At 43.7% G+C, this 27,346-nt stretch overlaps 1 protein-coding gene across 4 annotated transcripts; it reads left to right on the top strand.

Moving 5' to 3' along the window:
* The first annotated feature begins 7,295 nt into the window (after positions 1 to 7,295).
* olfm1b (olfactomedin 1b) lies at positions 7,296 to 25,506 on the top strand. 4 transcript variants are annotated; one of them, XM_029516171.1, is made up of 6 exons: positions 7,296 to 7,667; positions 14,406 to 14,555; positions 15,258 to 15,413; positions 17,704 to 17,923; positions 21,418 to 21,524; positions 23,804 to 25,506. In XM_029516171.1, exons 1-6 carry the CDS (start codon positions 7,602 to 7,604, stop codon positions 24,476 to 24,478), a joined length of 1,374 nt encoding a protein of 457 aa, XP_029372031.1. In that variant the 5' UTR covers positions 7,296 to 7,601; the 3' UTR covers positions 24,479 to 25,506. The 4 variants fall into 4 exon arrangements, with proteins under 4 accessions (XP_029372031.1, XP_029372032.1, XP_029372030.1 ...); XM_029516172.1 differs by having other exon boundaries at positions 7,296 to 7,671; positions 14,416 to 14,555; XM_029516170.1 differs by lacking the exon at positions 7,296 to 7,667 and adding an exon at positions 12,072 to 12,961 and having other exon boundaries at positions 14,416 to 14,555.
* The last annotated feature ends 1,840 nt before the right edge of the window (positions 25,507 to 27,346 follow it).

Genomic DNA, 27,346 nt, shown 5'->3' with positions numbered 1-27,346 from the left:
TTGAGGACACGCAGAAGGTGAGGCGTTGCTGCGAGCTCACACAGCGTAATTAAGACATTCACAGATCTGGCAACCTAGTAGGGTGGAAAGCACATTGCTGGGATGCAGCAGCTCCGTCCTCTAACTACTGATCTGGCAACTGATGGCATCCTCCTGTAATTATCTCTGACATGAATACAAGAACCACACAGAGTAGCTGGGTGTGATGAGCAAACAAAGGATGGTACCGTATGACAGAAATACTAACATCAAGTATGGCTGAGCTCCCCCAATCGCTCTCCCTGACTGTGTTCTCTGCATTGTGTTGTTTGCTCGTCCATCAGTCCGTGTCCTGCTGCCCTTTTCCTGACTGTTTTTTTCCCCCTTCTCTGTTTATCCATGATGGCCTCAGTCTGTTTAGCCTCTCCCAGCCTTCCATTGTCGGTCAACGTCCCTCTGTGCATGTCTGAAGCATCATCCCGGCCTGACCTACATAACCTCTGGTCATCAATTTTGTATATATCTGATGCATCATGATGCATAGATGTCTGTCGCAGAGGGGTCCGCCGGGGATGTCATTCTCTCACACGCACACACACGCAAACGCACACATGCATTACTGCTCACATACTTGCACACAAGCATAATAGCTAACATAAGCCCCCCGAGCAACAACACACACTAACAGCACTGCAGCCCATTCGGAGGCAGAGAAACATGGAGAACAATTGCACCGTCTGACCGAGGATGAGGATGTTTCAGCCAAAATATTGGGTGTAGGGAATAAAGAAATGAATGGAAAGGATACATAACATATGAAAGGAGAAATACACTGGGCAACAACTAACTGAATGGACAACAAATAGATCAACAAGACTCACTGAAACCTGCTAAACAAATGGAGTCATTCAGCTGTAAAGATGTTATCATCAAACTGTCCTAAAGAGAGTCCGAAATAAAAGAGCCTCTTTTTTTGCTGTAAATGTCTGCATTAGTTAAATCAGAGTGTTTGGTCGGTGAATGCAATGCGGGGCCTGAGGGCTGGCCTGCAGCCCCCCGCACCCCAGGGCGTATAGACGTGGTTGCTTTTACTGTAACAAACTGTCATTTAAAGAGCGCTTACAGCAGCCAACACCACCTCCAGAGGAGGAGGCATGTAGCAAATGTTTGTCACCTTCCTACATACCTGGATACGTGCAAAAGATTCAACAGCAGGGGGACAGAAAATTGACCGTTAGTCCTGCCACACATGAAGCTTTGTATAAATGCAAAGCTTTTTCCCCTTGAAATTATTCTTGAATCAGTGCATCCTTGATTTCACACAAAGCGTGCCTCTCCTTTCTAACCCTAACCCACTTTTACCAGATAAAACTGCCAGCCAGATAATTATGATTGAATTATCTACAAGGTTGAAAAACCTTGTCTGATTTGTCCCCGCCCCCGAAGAAAAAAATTGCCTTTAAGGCTGCGTAAACGATTCAAGGCTGTAACAGTACTTCCAAGGTAACAAGGTAACATGTCCAAGGTAACAGTCAGCATGAAGAGAGATCTGACGCTCAACAGACTGCCTGAGCCAAACTGCCTTCTGGTTGCTTAGCAATATCTGGGACGGGGAAGGGGTTTAACGAATGGCCATTTGTGGAAATGTCTAAAACTATTTAAAGTTCACCGCTGTGCCGAGTGAGATATTACTAGTCCATCCATCCAATTCCGTAATGAACAAGGTCAAGTCTGGGAGGTTGGATGTTAATAATCTAATTCGTACCCTGTAATTCTGAACTTCCCATAAAGCTTTAATGATTTTTGGATGTGGCAATTGAAGAGGCCATATAATGTGTTTGACTTCATCTCGACATCGACGGAGCCGCTCTTGAATTGCTCGAGCGGCAGTCACATTTCCATCCTGCAGTAGGGGAGCAGCATATGGGAAACTTTTCGCTCGTTGGTTGCACACAAGACTGTAAACACAGTCTAATATCCTTTAGCTGGTATACAATCATGTAGAGCAGTCACTGGATCGGATGGCTGGCTGTATCGCGGCAGGCCTAAAACTGTGGTTAACATCTGGCAGCTGACACTAAACTATCCACTCAGATGGAGACAAATGAATGAAAAATTATTCATCAGAACAAAAACCCAACTTTTTATTTTTATTTTACAGAAATCCAGATTCAGCATTCAAGTCCAAACAGTGCTTGATGTCACTCATGCTCTCTTTCCCTCTTCTCTATTTCCTCTTCCTTCTCCTCCTCCATCCTGTTCTTCTTTCTTTCTTATTCTCCAAAGAACACTTTTTCCTTTCCCCCTCCCAAGGTCTGAAGGCGGAATACTGATTGAGTGATTATCCAATGCATTAAAGAACTGACTCGAGATCAACACTCTGGAGGATATTAAAACACAGCCCTAACCCTTTTAAGAAGCTCTCCCTGTGAGCAGAGAATGGATCAAGGTCCTGGACCTGTCCAGACCGGGTCTGCATCACTCTAAATGAACGGAGCATTACTGAGACATAACAGGAACGTGGAATATATCTTTAATAGCTATCTGTAGCATCAGGTCTGCAGAGAGCTCACGGAGAGAAAGTGATGAAAGGGGGAAGTAATGGCTGCATGCCTGAGAGGAAAGACACAAATTCTATTAAGACCTAAATTTAAACTGGAGCTCTTTTGCTTGGTTTCTCTCCGTCTCCCGCTCCCACTCTCTTTTGCATGCACACATGTACTCTGCTCGCAAAAATCTAAATTTGAGGGAGAAGAAAAGAACTCAGCTGATGAAAGAACTAGGCCTTTCTCAAATGAGGAAAAAAATTTCGGAAGGTTAATCAGTTTTTTCCTGTGGAACTTGGATAACATGCCAAAATCCTCGCCTTTTATTTAATGCTGCAAGTACAATGAGAAGTGAAGGGTGAGAAAGGTAAGAGTCAGGGGGTGAGGGAGACGAGCAATCACCCTCAATCGTCTCGCAAAGTCAATGCAACTTCTTGGAGAGGTAATGTAATGTGCATTTTACTCAGAGTGACTATACCCTCCCATGTGCGTGTGAGGAAGATATTTTCCATACATCTGCATGCAAACAAGGCAATCCAAGAATTTGCATTTTGAGCTCAATGGACAGGAAATGAATCGTGAGGAGAAAAATCCACAGAAGAGCAGCCACATTAAATCAAAATCAGGGCCCGGTTATGCACTGTTTGACCAGCGTTTTCCTCCAACTCTAAATCACAGTGGTGCTCCATCATTTCCTGTTCCCCGTGTTGACTTTACGAATGTTTTGAAAGTTTTTACATTCATCACTTCTTCACCACTGCCCTCACCGTGATCCTATTAATACTTGCATGAGTAGACTAGACTGTGAGGAGACACATTATAACGTCTTCACCTTCTCCTTTTGCAAAGATAAAAATATACTGGAATCCACTAATTAGAGGAAGCTGGGTGTCTTCTTTCACACACAAGCCCCATAATATATATATATAAACATGCATCTACACTGCCTCTTAAAGGGGCTTTTTGAATGTTTTCTCTTAATTAATCCACTGAATTTGTCACAGTCCTGGTTGGATTCTCACAGCTGGTCCTGATCACCAGCTCAGTATATAAGCTTCTTCTGCTCACTCACTCACTCTTTGCCAGATTGTTCTTCGCCCTCGTGTGAGACTTTCAAGGCTGATTCCCTCGTTACTGACTGTGCCGGCCTCTGACCTGGAAAACTGAGCAGCCTTCTGATCCTGAGCTCACCTGTTCTCTGCTCCGTGCCTGCTCCTGACCTGCCCGGTTCCCCTCCCTGGAGGGACCCAGCACGTTCAGAACCCCTCAGTGAGCACCTGCTGCAGGTCAGTGGCAAATTCAAAATCCTCACACAATTCTTGCTGCAGTTGGATCCCAGTGTGGCTTAGTAAGAGCTGTCTTTATAATATTCTATCTGATCAGTGCTGAGTTTTCAGGACCAATTAAAGATTACAATGTATCGCCATCAGAAAGTGGTGGGCTGATATGGGCTGGGGTTAGCTGGGTAGGATGCTACCTTCAGGCAAAGGAAAGATGGGCTTTACGCTGTTCACCCTTATTAAGTAAAGGCATTAAGTTTGATGCTGAACTTGCACGTCTTCTAGACAGGGTGTGAATGAGAAAACTGGCAATGTACTGAAAGAAACACTTACAAATATCTCTTTTAATAGCTAACATGACATTGGCAGTGATTAATGAGTCTGCTCCGCTTTGTGGCTTCGGGCCTTGCAGACAAACTTTAATATTGGCCAAGGTGTCAGTAAGATGTGTCCCCCTGCTGTCCAATGAGTCAGTTGTGTACCACCAATCAGGGAGACGTTACTGCCGACAAGCAAATGCTGCTGTTAATGTCTGCAGCATTCCACCTTCATTACTCACAGATCTCATTTCCCTGCCCTCGTAATCAAATCCTCATTGAGTGAACTGAAACCCAGTCGCTCAGGCTGCCAGTAGCATGCTAAAACACATGCAGTTTACGCGCATGTGCACATGCCTAAAATTTGTGACTGTGATGGAAAGCATCATGGGAGCTGCAGAGGAGGCTGGCGTTGCCATTCTCATTATCTTGAAATTTTCAAATCCTGCTCGTACAATAAAAATCTGATCAGTCATTTTTTTCCCTCTGACCGTATATTGGCTTACTTCCCTAAGGTACATGGACAAACTGCCTTAATCTGCCCACAGACAACAGAAGGACCACATAAAAAAAAAAAAATACAGATGTGATCTTATCCCAGTTCCATTACAGACTTGATTTATGCAACTTTAGGCCACTAAAAGGGAGCTGTTGGTGTGTGGTGATGTCCAGACCATTACAGGAAGGCAGAGGCAACGGCTTCATTTCATGGAAACTGAATTAAGAATCTATTTTTGACATTCACGATGAGATAAGTACAGTCCTGGCCACACAGAGAGCCTGAGTATTAAAGTAGCAAATACTGTAGCTCTGGGCATAAAGCATACTGCTACCACACACCAGTTACATCACCAGCAGAAGCAAAAATTTAAACTCAAATCCCTGCACATGCAGCTTTACTGGAGTCTGAAGTCTCAGTCCTTTTTGAACGTTAGCAACATAGAAAACATGGATATGGACTCCTGGGCTGAAAGGAGAAGCCAGTGCAAAAGGTTCTAATTCCATTGAATAAAAAATGTCATTGAGAAATTGGCTTTAGTTCTCACCTGATATATACCTCAGCAAACATTCCCCTAATAACTAATGGTCTCAGTTTGTAGTTGCAAGCCTTTTTTAAGAGAACATGATGTCATTGTTTAAATTACGGCTGCACTTAGAGAAGAGGAGGTGAATCCTGACAATCGATTCAGAGCAGCTCAGATTCCAGCCCTCACTCCGCCTTAGCGGCACTTTTTCCTCAAAAGATGGTGACCGCAGAGTCGCAAACTTGAGTCTTCAAAAGCCAGCTCACAAACAGATGACAATGAAGGTTGCAGAAGTAGCGTAAATGGGCAAAATGGTCAACAAATCACCTGTATTGATCTAGTGTTGTTGTTTCCTTTAATCAGCTAATCCTTGGCTGGAACATTTTTTTAAACACGCCACTCTCTCTATTGTCTTTGATAGATGGCGCTTTTATTTGTGACTCATGCTCATAAATAAAATGTAGCTACTTGGGACACTTTGGAAGTTTTGGTGTTTCATTGCGCATTTCTAAGGTTAATGTTGGCGTTATACTTCAGTCTTTACGGTATCCAAGGCCGAGAACGCAACTTCCTTACATCCGGGTCTTCCACGGCCAGACAGGTACCGGAAAGTAAGGAGTCGCCATTTTCTTTCTGATGGCGCATTAAAAAACGCAGACTGGTGTGTATCCCTCAATGTTCGACACGTTTACATTTCAACATGTTTGCGTTTGGTGCACGACGCTTCTCCGTCCGGCTGATATGACGAGTCCCCTTCGAAAAATTGTCATCCTGCCGGTGAGAGATGTTGGCTGTTGGGTATTTATAAAGTTTTTCAGCTGTGAAGGAGTTGTGCAGTTTAACAATGTAAAAAAATGTACAGTTTCCTCAGTTTCCAGGTTTTTCTTTAAATTCAGGTCTACCGGCACTCGTGAAATTTAAGACTGGAACCTTCTCGGTACACTTCCAGATTATTCTGCGTTTTTCAGTGCGTCTGTCTGACAGGTTACAAAGGTATGGCATTCAAGGCTAAAAAAAAAAAGAAGGATAAAAGGAATATATAAGATATGCCCTGTTGAACTAAACAGTTTGAAATGTTTTCTTATTTCTCTGTTTTCTTAAATCATCCACAGTGGTGGGGATTTGTTTTGTTATCAGACTGTCAAGAAAATTGACGAGTTATTTTAATTGCAATTTAAATCATGCACATTTTTGGCTTTACATCTACAGTCACGCTCATTTCAGCTTCAGGTTGTATTATATTGCATCTGATTTTAACACTTGCACATGAAAGTTAGAAAAATGTCTCACTGCAGTACTTTCTGAAGTGATTAATGCACATGGGTTGGGTAATGGTGATATTAATAGGTGTTAAATTTTACCTGTAATAGTATTAATTATAGAGCGTAATGTACACTATATTAGTCAAACCTTAGTGTATTTTTTTTTAATTATTAAATAAAATTAGATGTTAACTTTACATTGGTGCCGTGCTGACTGGTTACTCCATGAGTGTCTCAAAGGAGTGAACTTTTAGCACTTTGTTTAGTGTTATCATTAATTTAGAGTGTTAATATTTCACATTATAGGTGTTTCCTGGGCAACACTGTCATGATGTTAATACCGTTAGCTGGACTGAAAGTGTTAATTTAAAGTCTAAGGCATTAAAACTGTGATATAAAATTTGCAGTATGCCAAACTGCTTTATCCTCAAATTTAATGCAGCCAGAACTTAAACTGTTCGCCTCCATCGAAAGAATAGATTGAAGCTGACTTAGCTACGTTTTTGTTTTTGTTTTTTGTTGTTGTTGTTGTTTTTCTCTTCTTCTTCCTTTTGTGACATATCCCCCCTCCTGAACTTCTGCCAATTTAAATCTCCCTCTCTCGTCGATGTAACTTCCGCTCTCAGCACCACGGACAGCGCCGTCCGCCTCATTTTTTTTTTCACCCCCCTCACGGAGAGCTTCGCGGCGGCTTCAGGCGGGGAGCGAAACTTTTATCAGGAGAGAAGCTTTATAACCGGCACTGTCTGCTCATCTTCAGTCCGATGTCCATCCCGGTACGACACAGCGATTAAGAAGAAGAAGAGGAGAGAGAGAGAGAGAGAGAGAGAGAGAGAAGACCGGGTGGTGGTGGTGGTGGTGGTGGGGGGGAAACCGAGGGGCGGAAGATCGGCTCCAGATATGAGATGAATATGCACGGAGACGATTCCGTGAAGCAGATCCGTCGCTTTGTGTAACGGAGCTGCTGAGGGGACAGGATAACAACACACGATCGTCGTATTAAAAAAAATAAAAAATAAAATAAAATAAAGAAGAGGAAGGAGCGAGGAGCAGACTTTGAAGGCGAGAGAAGAGAGAGCCCGGAGCGAGGAGGAGGAGGAGGAGGAGGAGGACTGACTGCTGTGCGGTGGGGACGCGAAGGGACTCGATCTGCATGTGAGACCTGCTGGTCCACACACACCGGAGGCAAGAGATGCAGCCTGCGAGCAAGCTCCTGACTCTGATTCTCCTCATCTTCATGGGCACAGAACTCACCCAAGTAGGTTTTTATGACATTTTTTTCAACCTTTTCAACGCCATTTTCAACCCGTTGTGTGTGCGCGCGCGCGCGTGGTTTTGAAGCCAGAACGCGCAAATAATTGGCTTCCAGATCCGTTTAGAGATTACCGGGTTACCTCGTATAAAGAGCCCCGGTGAATTAGCCCTCCCTGTTTAAACAGATTAACGGGTCGGATTACATGATGTGAATACATTGTGCTTGACGGGCGCGGATAGATCCTCAAGAGCCCCACTCAGTCTCTCCACCACCGGGGCTGTCACACCGGTTAGATATATGGGGGAGGTGGTGGGGGAGAGGGAGGGAGAGAGAGAGAGAGAGGATGCTGCAAGATCCATCACAACCCCCCCCCCCCCCCCCTTCTTGTGGGTAAATGGTCAGAATCATTATCTGCATAATGAAATATGTTGTGTGTTGCTTTCTCAGAGGCCATTGTGTTGTGGCACAGTGTTGGGGCCGCTGCTCCTCAGGGCTCAGCGATCAAACGCAGTGTCTCAGAGAAGGTGTGTTTTTATTTTTTTTTTTTTTTTTGAGCATGCTCAGTGACCACACTGTGACTTACTGTTGCCCGTGAGAGGGGAAGAGAACATTTAGTCCAGCAAGGTAAAGCCACAAAGCTCAGCAGTAAACATAACTGCTCAGTAAAATGCATCTCAGAGATTCCTCAGTGGGAATTACTTCCTGCCATGTAAAAAGCCATTTGGAGCAGTCCATGCAATAGGTAGTGTTGCATTAAGTTGTTGTTTTTATGGATGGGGAGGGGTGTAAAGGATTAGAATAATTTATTGCAGGGACTTGCCACCAATGGGCTGAAGAATTTGATGATTTAATTGCCCTTTGCTGAGCACAGAGTCATTTTTCATAGGCTTCAATGCCGCGTGAATCCATTTGTGGTTGGTAATTGGAGAGACAAAAAAAAAATCAAATGTGCCACTGAGGTACTATCAATAAAGTAATCTCCACTCCCGGTGTATCCGTGATATACTCTGCAAGTGACAAACTCAATAAAATGTGTGGTGGAGGCAGGTTGCAGCAAACTCTGCTGGCCCTGATAGCTAATGTTGGAACAATATTGATATAATATGGCCTCCACAGGAAAATGCCAGCAATTGATTTTCCCCCAAATTTATGAGAAACGTCTGTTTCGCTGTGAGCGGCACATTTTTTATTCATGGAGCAACAGCTTGGCGTTGACATTCATGTGGAATTTGATTTGTAAATTGATCAAAGCTGTAAGCCTACACACAGTTAGAACTGCTGTTGTTTTATCTCCCCTGCACCGAACCATCAAATGTGTAGCCTGCGACGTGAACTTGACTTGCAGCACAAGCAGCAGAGTGCACAAAAAAATGCTGACACACTTGAACAATGTGGCTATTTGCACTGATTGATGGAAGCCATCCGTCAGAGGGGAGGGGGAGAGCGGAGTGTGTTACACTGTGGACTTCATGCCACTCGCTCAGTGTCCTGCATGGTGCGAGCCGGGGCCCATGTTTCAGTGACAGTCTGATGGCCTGAGAGCGTGTGTGTGATCAGCCTGAAGGTAAGTCGATACTAGTCCATAGCTTGCCTGTCTACTCTCTTCCCGGAGAACAGAAACACAAGATGCACTGACAAGCTCTATTTATATTGCCTCTGCTTGAGAAACCTGCAACACATTTCACTGTAGGACGGCCAGGCCGCTCAGCATCCCTTCACTGAGGCAGAAATAAAAAAAGTGAGAGGTGTACGCTGAGAGAGAAAGTGCTATTTTTTTTTTTTTTTTTTTATATTATTGCCAGATTACTCATTAGGAGAACGCCAACCCAGCGGTGTGGTCCCAACCTTTGATTCTGTACAATAACGCTCTCTTAATGACCACATTAAACACCTCGCCTCACTAGTCTCAAGATTGAAACAGCATAGAGCAGCTGCAGCTCTTGTCTTAACATCTGGCCAAGGGTGGAGGAAGACGCCTGATTAGCAGCAGTCTCTCCTCTTCAATTCTGCCCAGATCTGTTCACCTCTGTCCCCTTGGCCGGAGGATTTGGCGACTGCCTGGTGTTCACACAGGGAAGAATAGTAAGCAGCCAGAGCGGCATCTGTTCCTCACCCTAGTGGCTCCCCCATGGCTGCAGGCCCACATCCTAAAACGTCTCTCCGACACCTGACAAAACAGATGGCACTGCTATAGCCGCCCCTTTGACACCATGCAACCTACATACCATAGCTAATCCTACAAACGACTGTCAAGTAAAGAGATATTATAACATCTGCTCATGTCAGGGATTTAGATTTCTGTGCATGCACCGTAAAGCGTATCATTTTCTTATTAAATCAATATGTAGACTTTTCTACTTTTTACATTTAAAATTAATGAATTCAAATGAAACAACTAAATCTACTTTTCCCCAGACGTCCACATCTTTGCTCCTCAAAATTAAATTATAAGTGAGTGCAGAAAGGGAACATTTGGAAACAGTGAAGGAGTTTTTAATGCATGAAACTAAGAGTCAGTCTGGTTTTATGTGTGAAACTGAGATAGAGTTGAGCTGAATTGCAATATGCGTGGTGTGATTGGCAGCTGGTTGAAGCTATTTATTATTCAGTATGGTTGGTTGAGTGTTGAGGCAATAGGGGGAGAGAGAAAGTGAGCAGAAGTGGAGTAGGTGGAGATATGCCTTTTGTAGAGCACTTGCAGGCAGGAAAAGTTTTTTTTTTTTTTTCCTCTCCCCCCCTCTCCCACTACTTTGAGCACGAGCCTACTGTATTTGTAGACCATCTAAACACCTGTTTGCTAAACTGCATAACTGTGTATCAGCCCAGCCTGAAACACAACTTTTATGACTCTTTAGTCACTCATTTGTTGGATTTTTCTTGTTTTAAAGATGTCTGTCTGCACTTATAAGTCGTAATTTGGGGCTCATGTTGCCCAGTGAAAATAACATTAAATCCAAACTTATACAGCACAGCCACTGCAAGCCACGTTCTCAAAAGATGAGCATTTAATCTAATCAACGCCGCTCTGTTTGTGTAGTATTACATTGGTCTAACTGATTGCTGTGCAGGTGTTTTTTTTTTTTTTAATTACATGTACACATTTGAACTCTTGTAGACAATTAGAAATCCCCACTTCCTTCATCCTCATGCAATCATAGTGTCATTCTAATGAGGGCATTGTTTCAACATCCAAACCACTCTATTAATCTCCCTGATAAATAGACTGGCTCATCAGCTGGTGACTGAGCGACTAATTGATTTGTTCACCGAGTCAGTCAGTTCTTTACGAGCTCACCTGTGGCGTCCCTCCTGGTGCTGCTGCCTTAAATACTGAGCGCCTTGTATATGAAGAAGTGGGGCCTGAACTTCTGAGGTTTTCCTTACACTCATGCTGGAAGTGAATGGGCTTGGCGTCGTAAAGCTTAGAGAAACAGTCGTATCCATTAGGAAAGCTATATGTCACCACAGGCTGCTGTGCTGTTCCGCATTACAGAAGACCATAGAGCAGAGCAGAGCCGAGCAGATTGCAGCCATTAGCTTGACCCCTGCTAATTCCTCCACAGTAACCTCTGGAAGCATCACACGGTGAGCTTTCGCCTCAAAGGCCGTAAAAAAGTCGATGAGATAAAAGAGATGGGAAGGAAATAAGGAAAAGGAGGGAGTTGTGCTTTTTTTTTTTTTTTTTTTTTTTTTTTAAACAGAGAAATGTGGAGCTGCAGTGTGCCCTAACTTTCCCTCTACTTTTGAGGTAACCAGAAAAATGCATTATGGAGCTGACAGAAATAACTGTGGGGCCGGGGCCACTCTTGCTATTCTGGGGGCTTCATGTATGATGCAGTGCAGCAGTTTAGCCCACAGGCCGATGGGCACTTAGGCTCTGGACAAATGAATTATTGCTGAACTTTTGTCTATTTTTCCAGTTAAATAAGCTCTCCTAGCAGTGCCAGAGTGAAACATAAAGATGCACCGATTTAATTAATTCACCTGCATCGATTTGAGGCCCCATAACTAGCGAAGTCCCTGCAAACACATGAAATGTCAATCAAAATCGACGAGCAGTTTCTGTTTTATTTTGAAAGTTGTATCCAGTGTGTTATCTGCCTCCTTCCTTTCACCGTGAAAGCCCTCCCTCTGTTTTTTTTTTTTTTTTTTTTTTATTATTATTATTTTTTCCCCAGCAACGCCAAAATCAGCTACAAGATGGCGCCAGAGTGTCACGAATTAAAACGCTGGTTCTCGGTTTGAACTGAGCTCCTCCAGCATCCCATCAACAAACCATCAAACGGTCCAAACGGCCTGGTGCCATGGCATTGCGACATTTTGCACAAGGGTTTCGTGTGTTTTGACATGCAGACTCGATTTAAGTCTAAATGAAAGGCCAGTGTTACCATGAGCGATCCGAGGAGGTTTGCAGCTTCTCCTTCTCCTCCTTCTTCTCCTTCTTGAACCTCTGGAGAAAGAACTGCCACTGCCACGATAAATAATAACTCAGCATGACTGTCGGCCGACCTCGGGCTCATTGTCATTCCCTCAGGGGACACTCGGTGTCGGGCGGCTACGGGGCGACACAGGCGCAGTTCCAGATATCACCATGAACGGACCCCAACCTGGCTGACATCACTGCGTCTGGCGATATAGATAGATCCGTGGTACCTCCTCCTTCTCCTCCTCTCATCCATTTGGAGCAGCCTGCGCGTGCAGTCAGTGGCACTTAATCACAGAGCGCACCGAGGCGGGAGGCGGACCGTCGGGCGTGAACGAAATAGTAACGGTGCGCCGGAGAGGCGGCAGTGTGTGCGGGACAACGCGGGGCAGAGGAGCCGTCCGGAGGACGCGTCTGAAAGCTTCCACCTTCAGCGACAGGAAGGTCCTCTCTCCTGCACTTACAATTTCTTTTATTTATTTATTTTTTTTAATTATTATTATTCCTACCTCCCCACGGTCGTCTTCACCGCGTCCGACTCGTTCACCGGAGATGTCCAAAAAAAGAGCGTCCGAGCCGGAGTCCCGGGTGAGACAGCCAGCCGCCGCCGCCGCCGCCGCCGTCGCCGCTCTGGGCACCGAGACTCGCCTCCCTCGCTTCGCGCCGGAGTCCGTAGAATGAAGACGGCTTGAATAAAGTCCGAGCGAGCAGAGCGCAAAGATGTCGGTGCCTTTGCTGAAGATCGGCGTCGTGCTCAGCACCATGGCGATGATCACCAACTGGATGTCGCAGACCCTCCCCTCTCTGGTGGGGCTCAACACCACCAAGCTGACGGCGGCGCAGGGAGGATATCCAGACCGGAGCACTGGAGTAAGTGCGCAACTTTCGCTAATTTCCTGCGGCTGGTTGACGTTTTTCTTTTTCTTTTTCTTTTTCTTTTTTTTTTTTTTTTGTTATGCCCCCCTCCCCCCCGTTTTTTTTTTTTTTTTTTTTTTCATGCTGACTGTTGCAACCTAATTAAGTACAAGCCAGAAATAGGCAGCAATAGGATTATTTGATTCACACTTAAGAGGAGAAATCCTGTCAACGTGATGCGCTTTGGTTGCGCAGAGGCGCAAAGAAAAGTGATAAATAAATAAAAAATAATAAAAAATATAAAAAAAAAAAAAGACTTGGAGAGGAATCATAGAAATGTTCCTCTTGTGTCTGATGTGGCTCCAGCTGCCACTGGGCTGCTGGCTCCGTCTGCAGCCCGCGCTAAGTGGAAAGTTATATTTCTGGCACTTATAAATAAGAGATCCAGCTGTTGGATTAAAAAAAAAAAACAAAAATGGGGATTGGTGTGAGAAATGTGAGTTATTTTTATCCACACGAAGCAGCGGGAGTCCTCAGTCCTGTATGAAAGAGAGAGCGTCTGTCACAGAGTCGAAGTGAAGCGTCTCTTTGTTTCTGACAGACTCCTGGCGGATCTCTGGCTCTGTCAAGCTCTGACATTCAGAACAATGGATGTTGAAGGCGAGCAAATAAATAAATGGGTAGTAGCCTGTTAGAAGAAGTTGCAGTGAACTGGCATCTCTGGATTTATTGTTGCTTTGAGAGTTGAGCTTTATATATATTTTTTTTTTAAATGTCTTTTTTTTTTTTTTTTTTTTTGGGGGGTCAGTGATCAGTCTCACACTGACCAGATGCACTCTGCTGCCTGATGGATGCTCTTCTTTGTCTTGTCACTAACATCCTTTGGTAGGAAACAGCCAGGAGGCGGCTTTCTGTGACTCCTCCTTTTGGATTGTGTGAAGTCAAGCTGCCCCCCCTTTCTCTCTCTCCCCCCCCCCCCCCCCCCCTCTAATTGAATAAATCAGCAGGTCTGTGCTTGATCATTTTATTGCTGATGCCCTGATGAATGTCTTAGTCAAAAGCCATGTAGTCTTATCCAATCAGCAGGTTACTCTTTTGGAGGCGTGTCTCGGAGGTAAAGAAAAAAAAAATCCTCTCTTCTTGACATCAGACTCTTCAAGCTTCACTCTCAAGAGCTTTCTCACACACCCAGCCCGTTGAATTGTAGGAGTATCTGTGCATCTGATCGGCAGTATCGTCCCTTTTGTGTGCGCAGTATGATGGTGGAGCCTGGCGGTGTGTGGGATCGCCACGCTGGACACTCAATGTGAAAAAGCTTTGGTGTTTGTTTGTTTTTTTTTTTTTTTTTTCATTTCTCTGCATTGGCAGATGCACCGTATTTGCTCCACCATTCAACTGTCCCCTTTTTTTTTTTTTTTTTTTTTTTTTTTATTTCCCCCGTCTGTCCACTTCTCTGTCCTCAGGTGTTGCCAGCAAACCCAGAGGAATCGTGGCAGGTGTACAGTTCAGCCCAGGATAGCGAGGGAAGGTGTGTCTGCACTGTGGTGGCGCCCCAGCAGTCCATGTGTTCACGGGATGCTCGCACCAAACAACTGAGGCAGCTGTTAGAGAAGGTAATTACCGCTTAACTCCTCAGCAACTCGTGACCCCTGGAATCAGTCGTACGGCGCCCAGAGTGGCCGTCCTCGCTCCTTTTATCCACCTCATACACTAAAGCAGAGACTTCCATGCTTACTGGTGTTTGTCTTCCAGTCACCTCTGCCTGTTGGACAAAAATGGGAATCATGCTCTAATGAGCTCCCTGGAAACCCAAGAGGCATCATGGGAGGCAGCTATACGCTTCACTCCATGACTTTCTATTGTGCTGCACAGATCCAAAGCATCACGTCTAATGATGCAACCCAGCTCAACACCCAGGGACTGGGAGCTGGGACTACCCCATTCACATGAAAGGAATATCTGAGCACATATTTGACAAAGGCCTTTTAATTTGAAGACGGAGATTGACCCAGAAATGATGCAAAAATACAGACAGCAATAATTCTCATGAATAAACAGAGGACAAGCCAAGTTTAGGGTTTGTGGAACCAAATCTCTTAACAATATGCATTCCACACTTACACCAAGTGTCTGAGTCCCCGGACTAGTTGGCCCAATGTCAGTTTGTGAATCACTTAAAGAAGGATGCCAAGCCAAAGCAACATATGGAGAGCCTGTTGAATTTTCTCTGCATCTATTCCTCATTGCTCTGGCATCAACTTGAGGGGAAGGGGGGGTGGATTTGCATAATTATCTGACCGAATGTGGCTTTCCAGGTCCAGAACATGACCCAGTCCATCCAGGTGCTGGACCAGCGGACCCAGAGGGACCTGCAGTATGTGGAAAAGATGGAGGTTCAGCTCCGTGGTCTAGAAACCAAGTTCAGGCAGGTGGAGGAGAACCACAAGCAGAACATCGCCAAGCAATACAAGGTATGGAGCCACATTTCAAGCCATTGATCCGGCCGCCATCCCGTCCAAATATTCATAGCTGCTCTGTAAGCCCATTATTCACTTACCCTTACCCATTTCGTGTTTGTGTTCTCACCGTGGAGATGGCTGCTACTCCCCTCCACACTGCATAACAGGAAATCCACAGTGCATAAGTTAAACAGGCTAAATCATTGGAGCTACAGCACAAATTCATGTTATCATTTCACACTAACTCAATTTTTAAAACCATGTGATGGAACCTGTAAATGGAATTAAAGATTTAATCAGACCTTTTAAAAGAAGTGGCCATGGGATGGTGACGAGTTGGCAGTTGTTGCATTTCTGATGCAGTTTTGTGCAAAATACTGGTAATTAGTTTTTTCATCAAAGTCAACAAATTATATTTATAAATTTGCTTCCATTGAAAGATGTTGTGCTAATAGAGCTGGGTTTCCGCTTCTCGTGGTTTAACATGGCAACTCATTTGCCAATTGCTGGGATGGCGATTGCGGCAGCAGCCATTCGTTCGGTAGTTGAATGCGCCAAGGTCACCTGCTGCACTACTACCTGCTAGCAGCCACGCATCAGGGAGTTCTGCGAGGTTTTTGGATGTCATGTGACCTTAATCCGGGAGAAGTTTCTCTTTTGGGAAATAATCCACCTTGAGTGAGCATAAGTTTTGTTTTTTGTTTTCAGTTTCCATCACAATTTCTTAATTGGGCAGATTAATACAAGAGCTACTTATCTCGTAGAAGTTTACTGTCCAAACAAAATAAAGCACTTTTCTAAGTCTTTCCACCATTTATTTTGGGCACGTGCATTCTTACCTCAATCAGTTACCTATGCTCAGTAGTGTCAGAACATTTAAAAGCTACCTTTTGATAAGATTCAAACAGTAAACGTGCAGACAATTCCCATAACTGAGCAGATGGAAATAAGGAATATTGTCAAAACGACTACACATTCAACGCTTAACCACTTCTAAAGAAGTTTCCCTTTAAACCTCTTTTGTAAGGTTTCCCCAAAGTGGAGCTGTCATTACTCTGATTTAAATTTTCTCAAAGAAAAATGGATGAGATTGTGGATTTTATTTGAAGAGCTGCAGTCCACTGCGGTTTAGTTACTTACACAAATCCATTGTATTCATCCCTCTTCGCACTCGGAGCTACAATCATCTTCTGTGTCTGCATCATTTAACCTGCACCATAACGTTTGTGTGCCGCTGTCATTGTTGCATGCTAAAAAAGAAAAAAAAAAGCTTTCACGAGTCCGTGTGCATGCTTGCAATATTCTGTGACTTGTGTCAAGTGCATATAAACTAAGTGTGCGTGCGTTTGTTTGTGTGTCTGTTAGATAGGTTAGCAAGCTCCAGCCCCTGTCAACAGTTTGTCGTTTTCTTGCTTGCAGGGCTAACTTTAAGACATGTAAAGAGAGCCACAGGGAAGAAGAGGCAGGTCAATTCCAGATTCCCCTGAACTGGGCCACAGTACTGAGAGCATTTGGGCGTCAAACAGTTAATTTATCTTTAGCACCATTAAGACTAAGAAACCCCACCCCTCTCCCAAACCAACCCACCACTGATCTCTTCCTGCATGTTACTGCTGTTAAAGTTTTCCATCTAAAAGCTTTTTTAAACAGTAAATACATTTATTATTATTATTATTATTATTACTATTACTATTATTAATATCATTCTTATCATCATTCTTCTTATATTATTATTATTATTATTATTATTATTATTATTATCAATTGCTGTTATTCATTTTATTTTCCTTGGCTTTTGTCTATGCATATTTGGTTACTCAACAAATCTATACGTAAAACTATAGACGTAAAATTCGAGACACTTTGTTGTGTGTGACATGTAAAAGCATGTAACCCTTAATACGATGTTGCATTTTAAACGATGATGACCAATAAAGAGCTTTCCCAATTGTTGTCGGTGTACCGAGGGCTTGCTTTTTAAACGGCTGGTCACTGCCAGGACGGAGCCACCTGCTCTGCTCGTCCAGCGGGCGGAGAATATTTTCTGGGTTTGTTTGCTCAGAGACACACACCTGCACAGACAGAACACAGCTGTTCACACACACAAACACTGAACATGGACACAAACAGGGGGTTTTCATGTCAGTGAAGAGGCAGGATAGAGTCAGAGTAGCCAGGTCAGACAGGTGTTTTATTTTTTTTATTTTTTTTTATTTTTTATTTCTCCTCTTTTTCTTTTATGGACAGCAGGACTCCTTTTGTCACGCATGACACTCAACCGAGCTTATTCTAATCCTTTCAGGCCATAAAAGCGAAAATGGAGGAGCTTAGACCGTTGATACCAGTGTTGGAGGAGTACAAAGCCGATGCCAAATTGGTATTGCAGTTTAAGGAGGAGGTCCAGAATCTGACGTCAGTTCTAAGCGAACTTCAGGAGGAGATGGGGGCCTATGACTACGAGGAGCTCCACAACAGAGTGTCAAATCTTGAGGAGAGACTCCGAGCATGCATGCAAAAATTAGGTAGGCACAGAAAGTTGTTGGCACACACTGTCACACGCATGCACAAACACTCCCACTGACATCCAGTATGACTGTCGGGCCAGAAAGAGAACCTGAGGCATATTCACATGATACAGAAACATCACGTGCGGCTGCAGCGATCTGCCATTTACCAGATTTGCTGCTGATTTCCGTTGGTAAACTGATGAACTCCATCAATGAGTCTCAGAGCTGGAGACAACTTCTATATCTTCTGCACCTTCTGCCTGAAAAGAAACGAAAACCTAGAGCTGAAGCTGGACAGTTGTTGACACTGTCCACCAATCCAAATACAATAGACAGTATGGTTCTAATCAGAAGGCCAAACCTTTCCTTGGCTCTAGTGCCTCATATTTGAGGATGTGCTCACATCATTTGCATAATAATGTTTTAATAAATGTCAACCTAATTCCTTCAAAATTTTTAGAATTAATTAAAAAAATAGCATAACGATTGTAAAGTTGCAAAACATCTACATTTATTCTTTTCTTTTATTAGTTTGATTCAAGTAAACTTTTTTTTTTTTTTAAAGAGAGAATTTTGTGTGAGTCTAAGATAGTGACCCACAAAATCTCAGGAAGAGCCCGACTTACTCGGCCTGCACGTTTCCATTCCTTCCCAGTTTTGCTTTTAGCCTCTGCCTCAGTAACTTCACACTTCTGTCATGGGCCCACAGCGCTAATGGATGCACACCCACACTACGGTGACTAAGATATATCACAAAAGCACAGACACTTGCACGCCACAAATCACAGGTATATTCTGTCCCTGTTCGAAATTATTCACTGTGCGACCTGACAGGAAGAAATTGGGAAATGTTTTTGGCTACAATCCCTGCTGTTCTTTGGTTTTGAACACATCAGTGATTGCATTTAAATTGAAGAGCGGGAGTAAAAAAAGCAGGAGGTTCATCTTAGCTACCAAGTAAGAATATTCCTTTGCTTTGTCTAACCATACACCATTATTTTCTCTGGCCACCTCTCATGAGTCTGGTCAACATCTTGGCTCCAAGTTCAATGCGCATGCCTTTCTTCACATATGGTCAGATAAGTCTAAGATTTTCAAGCAGGAAACTGCAGGAGTTTCTACAGCGTGTGTGTCTGTGTGTGAGAGAGAGAGATCAGACAAGATAAAGGCGAGGTCACCCACTAAGGGACCAGCTAAGTCAGAACAGAGGGTGTCTATTCCTTTCATCTTCAGACGACTGCGGAGGCATTCATGCATAGTGCGAGCAAACACTCTCCAGCACCCCCCCCCCCGTTATTGAGATTAAACTTGCGAAGGTCAGTCATCATATTAGCATCAGCAGAACAACAACAGGAGAAAAATAAGAGAAAAATAGAGAGGGGATGAGGAAATTTAAGTGCTGAATAATAGATAGAGCAACAGGAGAGAAGTTGAGACAAGGTGGCAAGAGGAAGAAGAAGAAGGAGAGAGGAAGAGTGATGAAGTGAAAGCGAAGGAGTAACCAGGGTCCCAGCAGAGCTGTCCTTCAAGCTGTTTCGTGCTGAGGAGACTAACAGCCGGCGGCTGCTGCGACACAATGGCCATCGATCAAGAGGACATGCCAGCTTGCTGGGCAATAATCAAATAAATAAATCACCTTGTGTCATGCTCCAGCAATGTGGAGGCACAGAGAGCTTTAGGCAAATCTTGGCCCCTTCACAACAAAATGCTGATGAATGGAGCAAGAAGGTCATAACTGCACATAAAGCCCTCTGCTACCCGCTCTCCTGCCATTGTTCTCACCTTTTATTTCCTCTGTGGAGAATAACACCACCTGCGAGGTAATATAGTGAGCTGTGTTCACATGGCTTGGAATCGATAGGTCTCTCTCTGCAAAGGAGCTCGCCTACTCCCTCCTTTTATTTTTAAGGAATGACTGTTTTATTATTGGCTGAACTATATGCCATGAAATAACAGCCATAGCCATGTATTCAAGTTAAATGCTAACATCTGGGAATATGGAGTCACCGTGGGTTCATTAACAAACAGATGAAAACCTAACAAGGTTGTGAAGCCTCAGAAAAGGAATATAAAAAGATTCTTGATAAAATAAAGCGAAGAATTATGACTTTTGGGGATCAATCAGTGTTGTTGCAGCCTTTCCAGAACTTACTTTGATCAGCAAGTGTTATCAGTACCCTTTAAAAGTCCAAGCAAAGAACTACAAAAATAAAACCCACATTGAATTACATCAAAGTTATCCTTTAAAGACAAACATTTCTCTTTCCCAGCAACTGAATGTTTATTCTCTATCCAAATCCTCACATTTTTTATTAGAAGTTGATGTGTTTTTGTAATATCCACTCCAGCGCCCATTAGGTTTTCCAATTCTTCTGTCCTCTGCACCAGGCCGTGCAAATTCAGGCCAAAAGGAGATTAGACCCTGTGTGTGGCTCTCCAGACTGCAGATCCACCAGAAGGTCCCCTGGCAGCCTGAGGTTGTCGTAGTCATCTAAAGATAGAGGCGTGATTAGAGAAAAGAAATAAATAAATCAATGGGCTACGTATTACGGAGGCCTCTAATCCCTTCGGGGGTTATGTAAGGGACTCAACCTCCACTAGAAATAGTAGATGCTGCTCATGTGGCCATGTGTTTGTGTCTCAGCTGCCGCTGAGGTGTGATGCCCACACGTACTCACAGGCACGACATAAGTCGCACACAGAGACAGAACAGACAAAAGAAGGCATGACTTTTGGTGGAAGGTGGGAGGCCAGGATGTTTTATGAGACAGATGAAGATAGAGTGAGACAGGAAACAGAGTGGAGGAAACCAAAAGCCCAATCTGTTATTTTATGACTGTAAACTAAAATGACAATGAAGAACAAGAGAGATGATGGAGCAGATAAATGAAGAGGGTAAAGGAGCGTTGCGATGGAGGGGGACAGGGGGGGTTAATGCATGCAGAAAGATGCTAATGAAAACCTAAAATGAGCCATCGTCACGGTCTCACTCTTGCAATTAACATTTCAAAACGATTCATTACATTCATTGAGAAAAAATTAGCTCGTCAGAATCAGCCAATTGACCTTTGTCGTGTAGAAATATCCTCTGAAAACTGGCCCGCGTCCAAACGACTGGACCGTGCTGCAGCGTTCACAAGTGGTGTTACTTGGTACAAAAAGTCTTGTTTCTGTGTGTGCTCATTAGAGAAAGGGGGGGCTTTCCTGTGACCAGCTCTCCGTCTCGAGGGGACGCAGAGCTCAGTGTTAGTTTTGTCAAATCCACCTCAACGCTGATTAACACCACAACAGATTACAAGCTACACGCAGTAGCACGCACAAACGAATACAAATACAAAGGCAGAAGGCTTGGCAGCAAGCTGGACATCCACTCCCCGATCCTTCAGGCGAGCTCATTTGGATTAAAAATCGTAAATGAAAATGAAGCCGCCTGTAATAGATGGTGAATCAGTCCTAACGCTGTGGTGGGCACCGCTTCGAATGTTCCCATTTCGCTTCTTTCTTTGCAGCGTGCGGGAAACTGACAGGCATCAGTGATCCCATCACCATCAAGACATCCGGGTCCAGGTTTGGTTCCTGGATGACTGACCCTCTGGCGCCTGAAGGAGACACACGGGTACGTACTGACGCACACATTAGCCACACTGTGTGGATGGCACTCACCTCTAATGGGAAGTGGAATTCATTTCCTTGTGTGGCTGAGTATTGACTGTCTGTATGAATATTTGCTCAGATTTTTACTCTTCATTTGCTTTTTGATCTGAAATTCAGATTTAAATGATTTGACTCTTATTTAATTTGGGGCAGTGTTTCCTGTGTGTGCCTTTAACATTTGATTTTCTTTTGTAAAATGAAAAAGTCATGTTGTTCTGTCGCAATAGTTGACATTTTGGGGAATAAACTGACTTGAATAAATGAGAAAAATGTGACGCTGCAGCAAAAACCATTTACCTCCCATTTCAACCCTGCTGTAGCTTCCAAAAAGTGCCTCTTAATAGCATGTTACATCTCGCTTGTTTAATCTGGGCAAAAACCGAACCATAAATGGAGGTTTCCTTTAACCTCAGTGGTGACAAAACTCCAGGAAGTCACTGCTCCAGCTCAGGAAATAAAATGCTCCATTAACATCCATAAAACCACAACGAATGAGCTTTGATGTGGGCTTTGACATTGTGGGGCAGAGGCAGACCAGCTAGCTGTGCTCCCCCTCCTGTTTCTAACTGGCTGCAGGCTGCAGCTCTTCTGATGGACAGAGATGAGAGTGATATCGATTCCCTTACGAACAAAGCTAATAGGCAAATTTCCCAAAATGTCAAAGCGTTCCCATAAAGGTACCCATTCACCCCGTTGAAGGTGATCTGAGAGGCTTTTAAATATTTGATTAGATGGAGCAATTTGATGACTTCTGCCTGCTTTTATCAAACTTCCTTTTTGTAAGAAAAAAAAAACAAAACAAAAAATCCAAACAGGCAGCAATTAAATGGTGTGCATTTGGAGTACTGCCTTCCTCCTTGCTTTTTTTTTTTCTCATTTGGTTTCTTGTCATTGCGTATGAGTGAATGCATTTCTTCACCTTAGCACTGTGTATGTGTGTCTGTGTGTGTTTGTTACGTTACAGTTAGAATGGTTATGGTGGTGAAGGAAATGTTACCGCAATTCATGCATCACGTGAGAATATATTTCATTAGGCTGTGAATGTTGAATACCGATGCCCCCAATGATGCTCGCCATAAATTCTTTGTGTGGCTGGAAAGTTATGACGACCTTCACCTTTGATCAAGGTCACCTCCAACAGTTGCTTTTCTCTTATTGGCGGATTTTTTTCCCCATTGCCACTCAATAAATCAAGTACTTTCATCACAGAAAACACATTCAAAGCAAATGCAAATCTATAGCTTTTCAATGGTAAGCTGCCCAACGGACAAGGGAGGGAAAGAGGAAGGAAGGTTGGAAGAAAAGGGGGAAGGGAGGGAGGCAATAAAGAAAGTTTATTTGTCTGCCAAGCATGAACATATTCTTCGTCCACCCGCTTTATGAGACACTTTTATAAGAGACAGAACTCTCAATGTCACATGGGAGGAAAAAGGATTTAAAAGATGAAAAAAATTTGAGGAACTGGCAGCACGCCGTAAAATTGCATCTTGTCTAATTGCCATGACAACGCAGGCTGTTTTAAAGGTTTATGTTAAAAAATTCACAGACGTAAGGAAGAACAGTATCGCATACAGTAAACCCAATATGAAATATATTTTTTGTAGAAACTAATACATTTTGAAGAGAGCAGATAAAAGATGTGCTGCATTATCAAAAACAAAAAAGGAAGGTGAGTCTAATTGACTTGAGCAGACATTTCTGCTTTACTCCTTTTCATCTCCCGGTTTCCTCCCCTCAGTTTCTTTTTTTCCTCGGCCTGTGGAAACCCACTTCCTTGATGTGAAATCAATCTAAGGAGCACGTGGAGGCAGGTAGGGGAAGGGCTTCAGGTTTCTCAGCCCCACTGAGACAGAGGAAGTGTTGGATGAGAGCTCTATGCCTGCCACCACGGGGGTCAACAGGAAGCTGGGTCGAAGCAGCCGAGGCAGACCTTTTATCTGGAATGATGGGCATTATCCCCGCGGGGACCGGCTCATGCCACCCTGCGGCTGTCATCTTCACTGTTTGTATGCAGAGGCTGCCAGCTCTCAGCCCTGACTGCTCCTCGAGGAAGTCTCAGCACTAACTTAATTGGGATGCTTGTTGACGTTGTGATTTGATTTATTCCGTTAGTGATCGGCAGCAAGATTTTGATATTCGCTAAGGCTCGCTGACGGATGATGATGATGGGGTATCAAGCTGAGGCGCCGCTCTGTAGTTTCCTGACACTCCTTTCTTTCTTCCTCTTGTCGTCGTGTTTAGGTCTGGTACATGGATGGTTACCACAACAATCGTTTCGTGCGGGAGTACAAGTCGATGCAGGACTTCATGACGTCGGACAACTTCACCTCCCACCGCCTGCCCCACCCGTGGTCGGGAACGGGTCAGGTGGTCTACAACGGATCCATATACTTCAACAAATTCCAGAGCCACGTCATCATCAAGTTCGACTTCCGTACCTCCTCCATCAGCAAGTCCCGGCAACTCGACTACGCTGGCTTCAATAATGCGTATCACTATGCCTGGGGCGGCCACTCTGACATTGACCTAATGGCGGACGAGGGAGGCTTGTGGGCCGTCTACGCCACCAACCAGAATGCCGGCAACATCGTCATCAGCAAGCTCAACCCCAACACGCTGCAGATCATCAAGAGCTGGACCACCAACCACCCCAAAAGGAGTGCGGGCGAGTCCTTTATGATCTGTGGCACGCTCTACGTCACCAACGGCTATTCTGGAGGCACCAAGGTCTACTACGCCTACTCCACCAATTCCTCCACCTACGAGTACATTGACATTGCCTTCCAAAATAAGTATTCGCATATCTCCATGCTGGACTACAACCCTCGTGACCGTGCCCTGTATGCTTGGAACAATGGCCATCAGGTCCTCTACAACGTCACTTTGTTCCACGTTATCCGCTCCGAAGAACTGTAACCACAGAAAACGGATTAGATACAAAAATACATATTGTCTGTGTAGAGATCGCCTCGTATACAAAAATATATCCGTGAAAGAAAAAGACTCAATGGCGAGACCATTCGATTTATAATCAAATCAAATAACTTTTACTGAGAAACTGAATCAGCAGTGAATGCAAAGATTGAATGTGCATATACACAACACTGAAAAAAAAAAAAAAAAAGAAATTGAAAAGTGAAGGGTTTCATTCCAAAATGTGATATATTTGTCAAAGGACCAACCATGTCACAAAATCACAATCAAATCCAGACCAACTTGTAAATAAAAAATAAAAAAAGAAAACTTAATAAATTCAAAATTGAATTAAAAGTTAAAGTAGATTTTATTTTGATAGCTGTCATCCTTTAGTTAGAGGTATTTTATTTTGGAATGAAACTCTTTGTTTGCCGCATAGAAAAAGATTGTAAAAGTAGACTATATATCAGAATATCAGATGTAAAAGAATAAGAACAGATGCCAAAAAAAGATCACGCCTTATATATATATATATAAATATAAAAATACATATATATATAATGGAATATCACCATGAGCTCAGTCTTGTGGCTCTAGTTCGTCTGCAGAAATCCTCCCAGGTGAATTTTGGGAGGGAGGGGAAGGGGGGGCCCCGAGACAAAGACTGTTGGTAATAAACTGTCGGACCCCCCCGGCCCCTTCGAGGTCCCGTGGACAAGGCAGAGAAGTGGGAGGTCAATCTAGTCGGAAGACTTGCGAACCTGACGGGTGCGGTCTGTCATATTGTTTTTATCGAGTACAGTAGCAAATCTAAAGTCTGTAGAGAAGCAGCAAAACAACAATAACAACATCCACTAAAAGACCTGAAGGCACTGACTGTTGGCAGCGCTGTTTTTTTTTTTGAGAAGATTTTCCTGTGTTAGTGACTATGTGTGAAGAAGACTTTCTTTTGCATGAGTGTTTTCTATCACTCCGGTATGCTCTTATGAATGTCTTTTGCTGTATGACACTATAAAAAAAAAAAAAAAGAAAAACGAAGGAAGGTTAGGGTGAGAGGGGGAACAAGGTACAACACCTTGGGGATTTGAGGTGTTTACAAAGATATTTCATTTTTTTCTCCATCCCCCCCCCCCCCCGTGCTTTTCTATCTTTTTTGGTTCCTGCTTTGTTTATTTCCTTTTTTTTTTTTTTTGGAGTAATCATTTCATTTCTCAAATGTTCTTGTAACACAGTAACTGTTGGCACCACTTTGGCCTCTCTGTATTTGTTTATTTGGACTACGTGGGAGGAATCTATCTCTCACATCTAACTCGCATCTCTCTGGAAAAAAAAGAAAAAAGAAAAAACAAACAGAACAAACAGAATCAAGTCTTGTATCCTGGGATCCCGGCCCTCCTATCTTCGGTTCATACGGCGCGCCTGTAGTGAGGAGACTTCTTGCCCTTGTTTTTTTTTGTTTGTTTGTTTGTTTTGAGGATTATCTGTCTCATGTCATGTACCCCCCCCACCCCCCCACTGCTAGTGAAGGATAATGCTGTCTAAATGTATACCCCTCGCCGAGGACAAAAGCTTTCCACTCTTTTTGCGCTTTGCTGGACATGTGTTGTATCTGAGATGAGATAGTTAATGATTCGTGTCAATAAAACAGAGAAATCTGACACACAATTTGTTGCCTCCCAAAGCCGCGAGCTGCCACGCGTCGGCACACTTGCTGATACGGACAACGCTTTTAACATCGCAGCTAAATGCTCTTCATCCTGTGGCCACTCTGGTCTTTTGTCGAGTTGTGGGGAGAGATGAAGCTTTTAGAGGCTTAAAATGAGGTTGTGTATCTTTTGAGTGAAGAAATACCACAAAAACCGCTACGCCCATTAGCAAACTATCAGCTAGCTTTAAAGCTCCTGTCCAGAAGAGACATATTTGAAAACTAAAGCACTCTGCTATTATTCATGTTGTGTTAAAAAGGTCTGAATCTCTGTCAGACCTGATTACTGGTCTTCTCTATTGTATCAAACTGGTTAGCGTAGCATTTTAAAAAAAATCTGTAATGTCTGTTTGTTTGAAACTGCCAGTGGCTGACACAGTGTGAGCGAGTTTAGGCGATACGGCGGCGTTTATTTCTCACAATAATCTGAAAAGTCGCTTGATACTGAGAACTTGAAGATCGGTTGCTGAAAAGTGTACGTTGTCATCAACAGGAATAGTCTACAGTGGATTCTTTTCAATTGACATTTCTTTTTATTTGCATGTTGTGACGTATTTCTCACCAAAGCCAATCTGCCCACTTTTTGTTCACTCAACAGTTGTCTTTCATCTCCGCTCTCTTCCACTTACTCCGACCACCAACACCACCGCCATCGCCGCCGCCGCCCTTCTCTATCTTCTTCATCCTTCAGCTAGTCTTATCTTTCCTGCTCTTTGTTGCTCCCACTGCATCTTAGTCTTCTGATGTTTCAATCAATGAATAAATGATTGCTTCTATTTTCACGCCGAGCACTTGGACAACACAAGCTGCTTTGCACCCCAGAGAGAGTTAGAGATCGGATTTAGGAGACGGACAGACAGACATCAGAGACAAAGAGAGAGATAGATAGAAATGTGTTCTATGGAAGATCTGCAGCATCTGACACGATGAGCTGTCAGTCAGAAGCTGAATATATTTACATCTTTAAACTGTAATTGGCTCATGGTGAGGCATACCAGTGCCCCCTCCATTCTTAGCCCCCCTCCCACCCTGGCATCAGTGTGAATGCATTGGCTTGTGAACCTGACAGTTGCATTTCATTTCATCATTTAGCATGTCAGCTCTCTCTTTTCATTTCTGCATCAGTGCTTTGTTTATTCCAGATCTTAAGAGGTGCAGCAGAC

The sequence above is a fragment of the Echeneis naucrates genome, chromosome 12 (assembly GCF_900963305.1).
Source record: "Echeneis naucrates chromosome 12, fEcheNa1.1, whole genome shotgun sequence".
In the NCBI taxonomy this organism is placed as follows: Eukaryota; Metazoa; Chordata; class Actinopteri; order Carangiformes; family Echeneidae; genus Echeneis; species Echeneis naucrates.
Note: the sequence above shows the minus strand (reverse complement) of the source record. Positions and strands in the feature narration are given on the sequence as shown.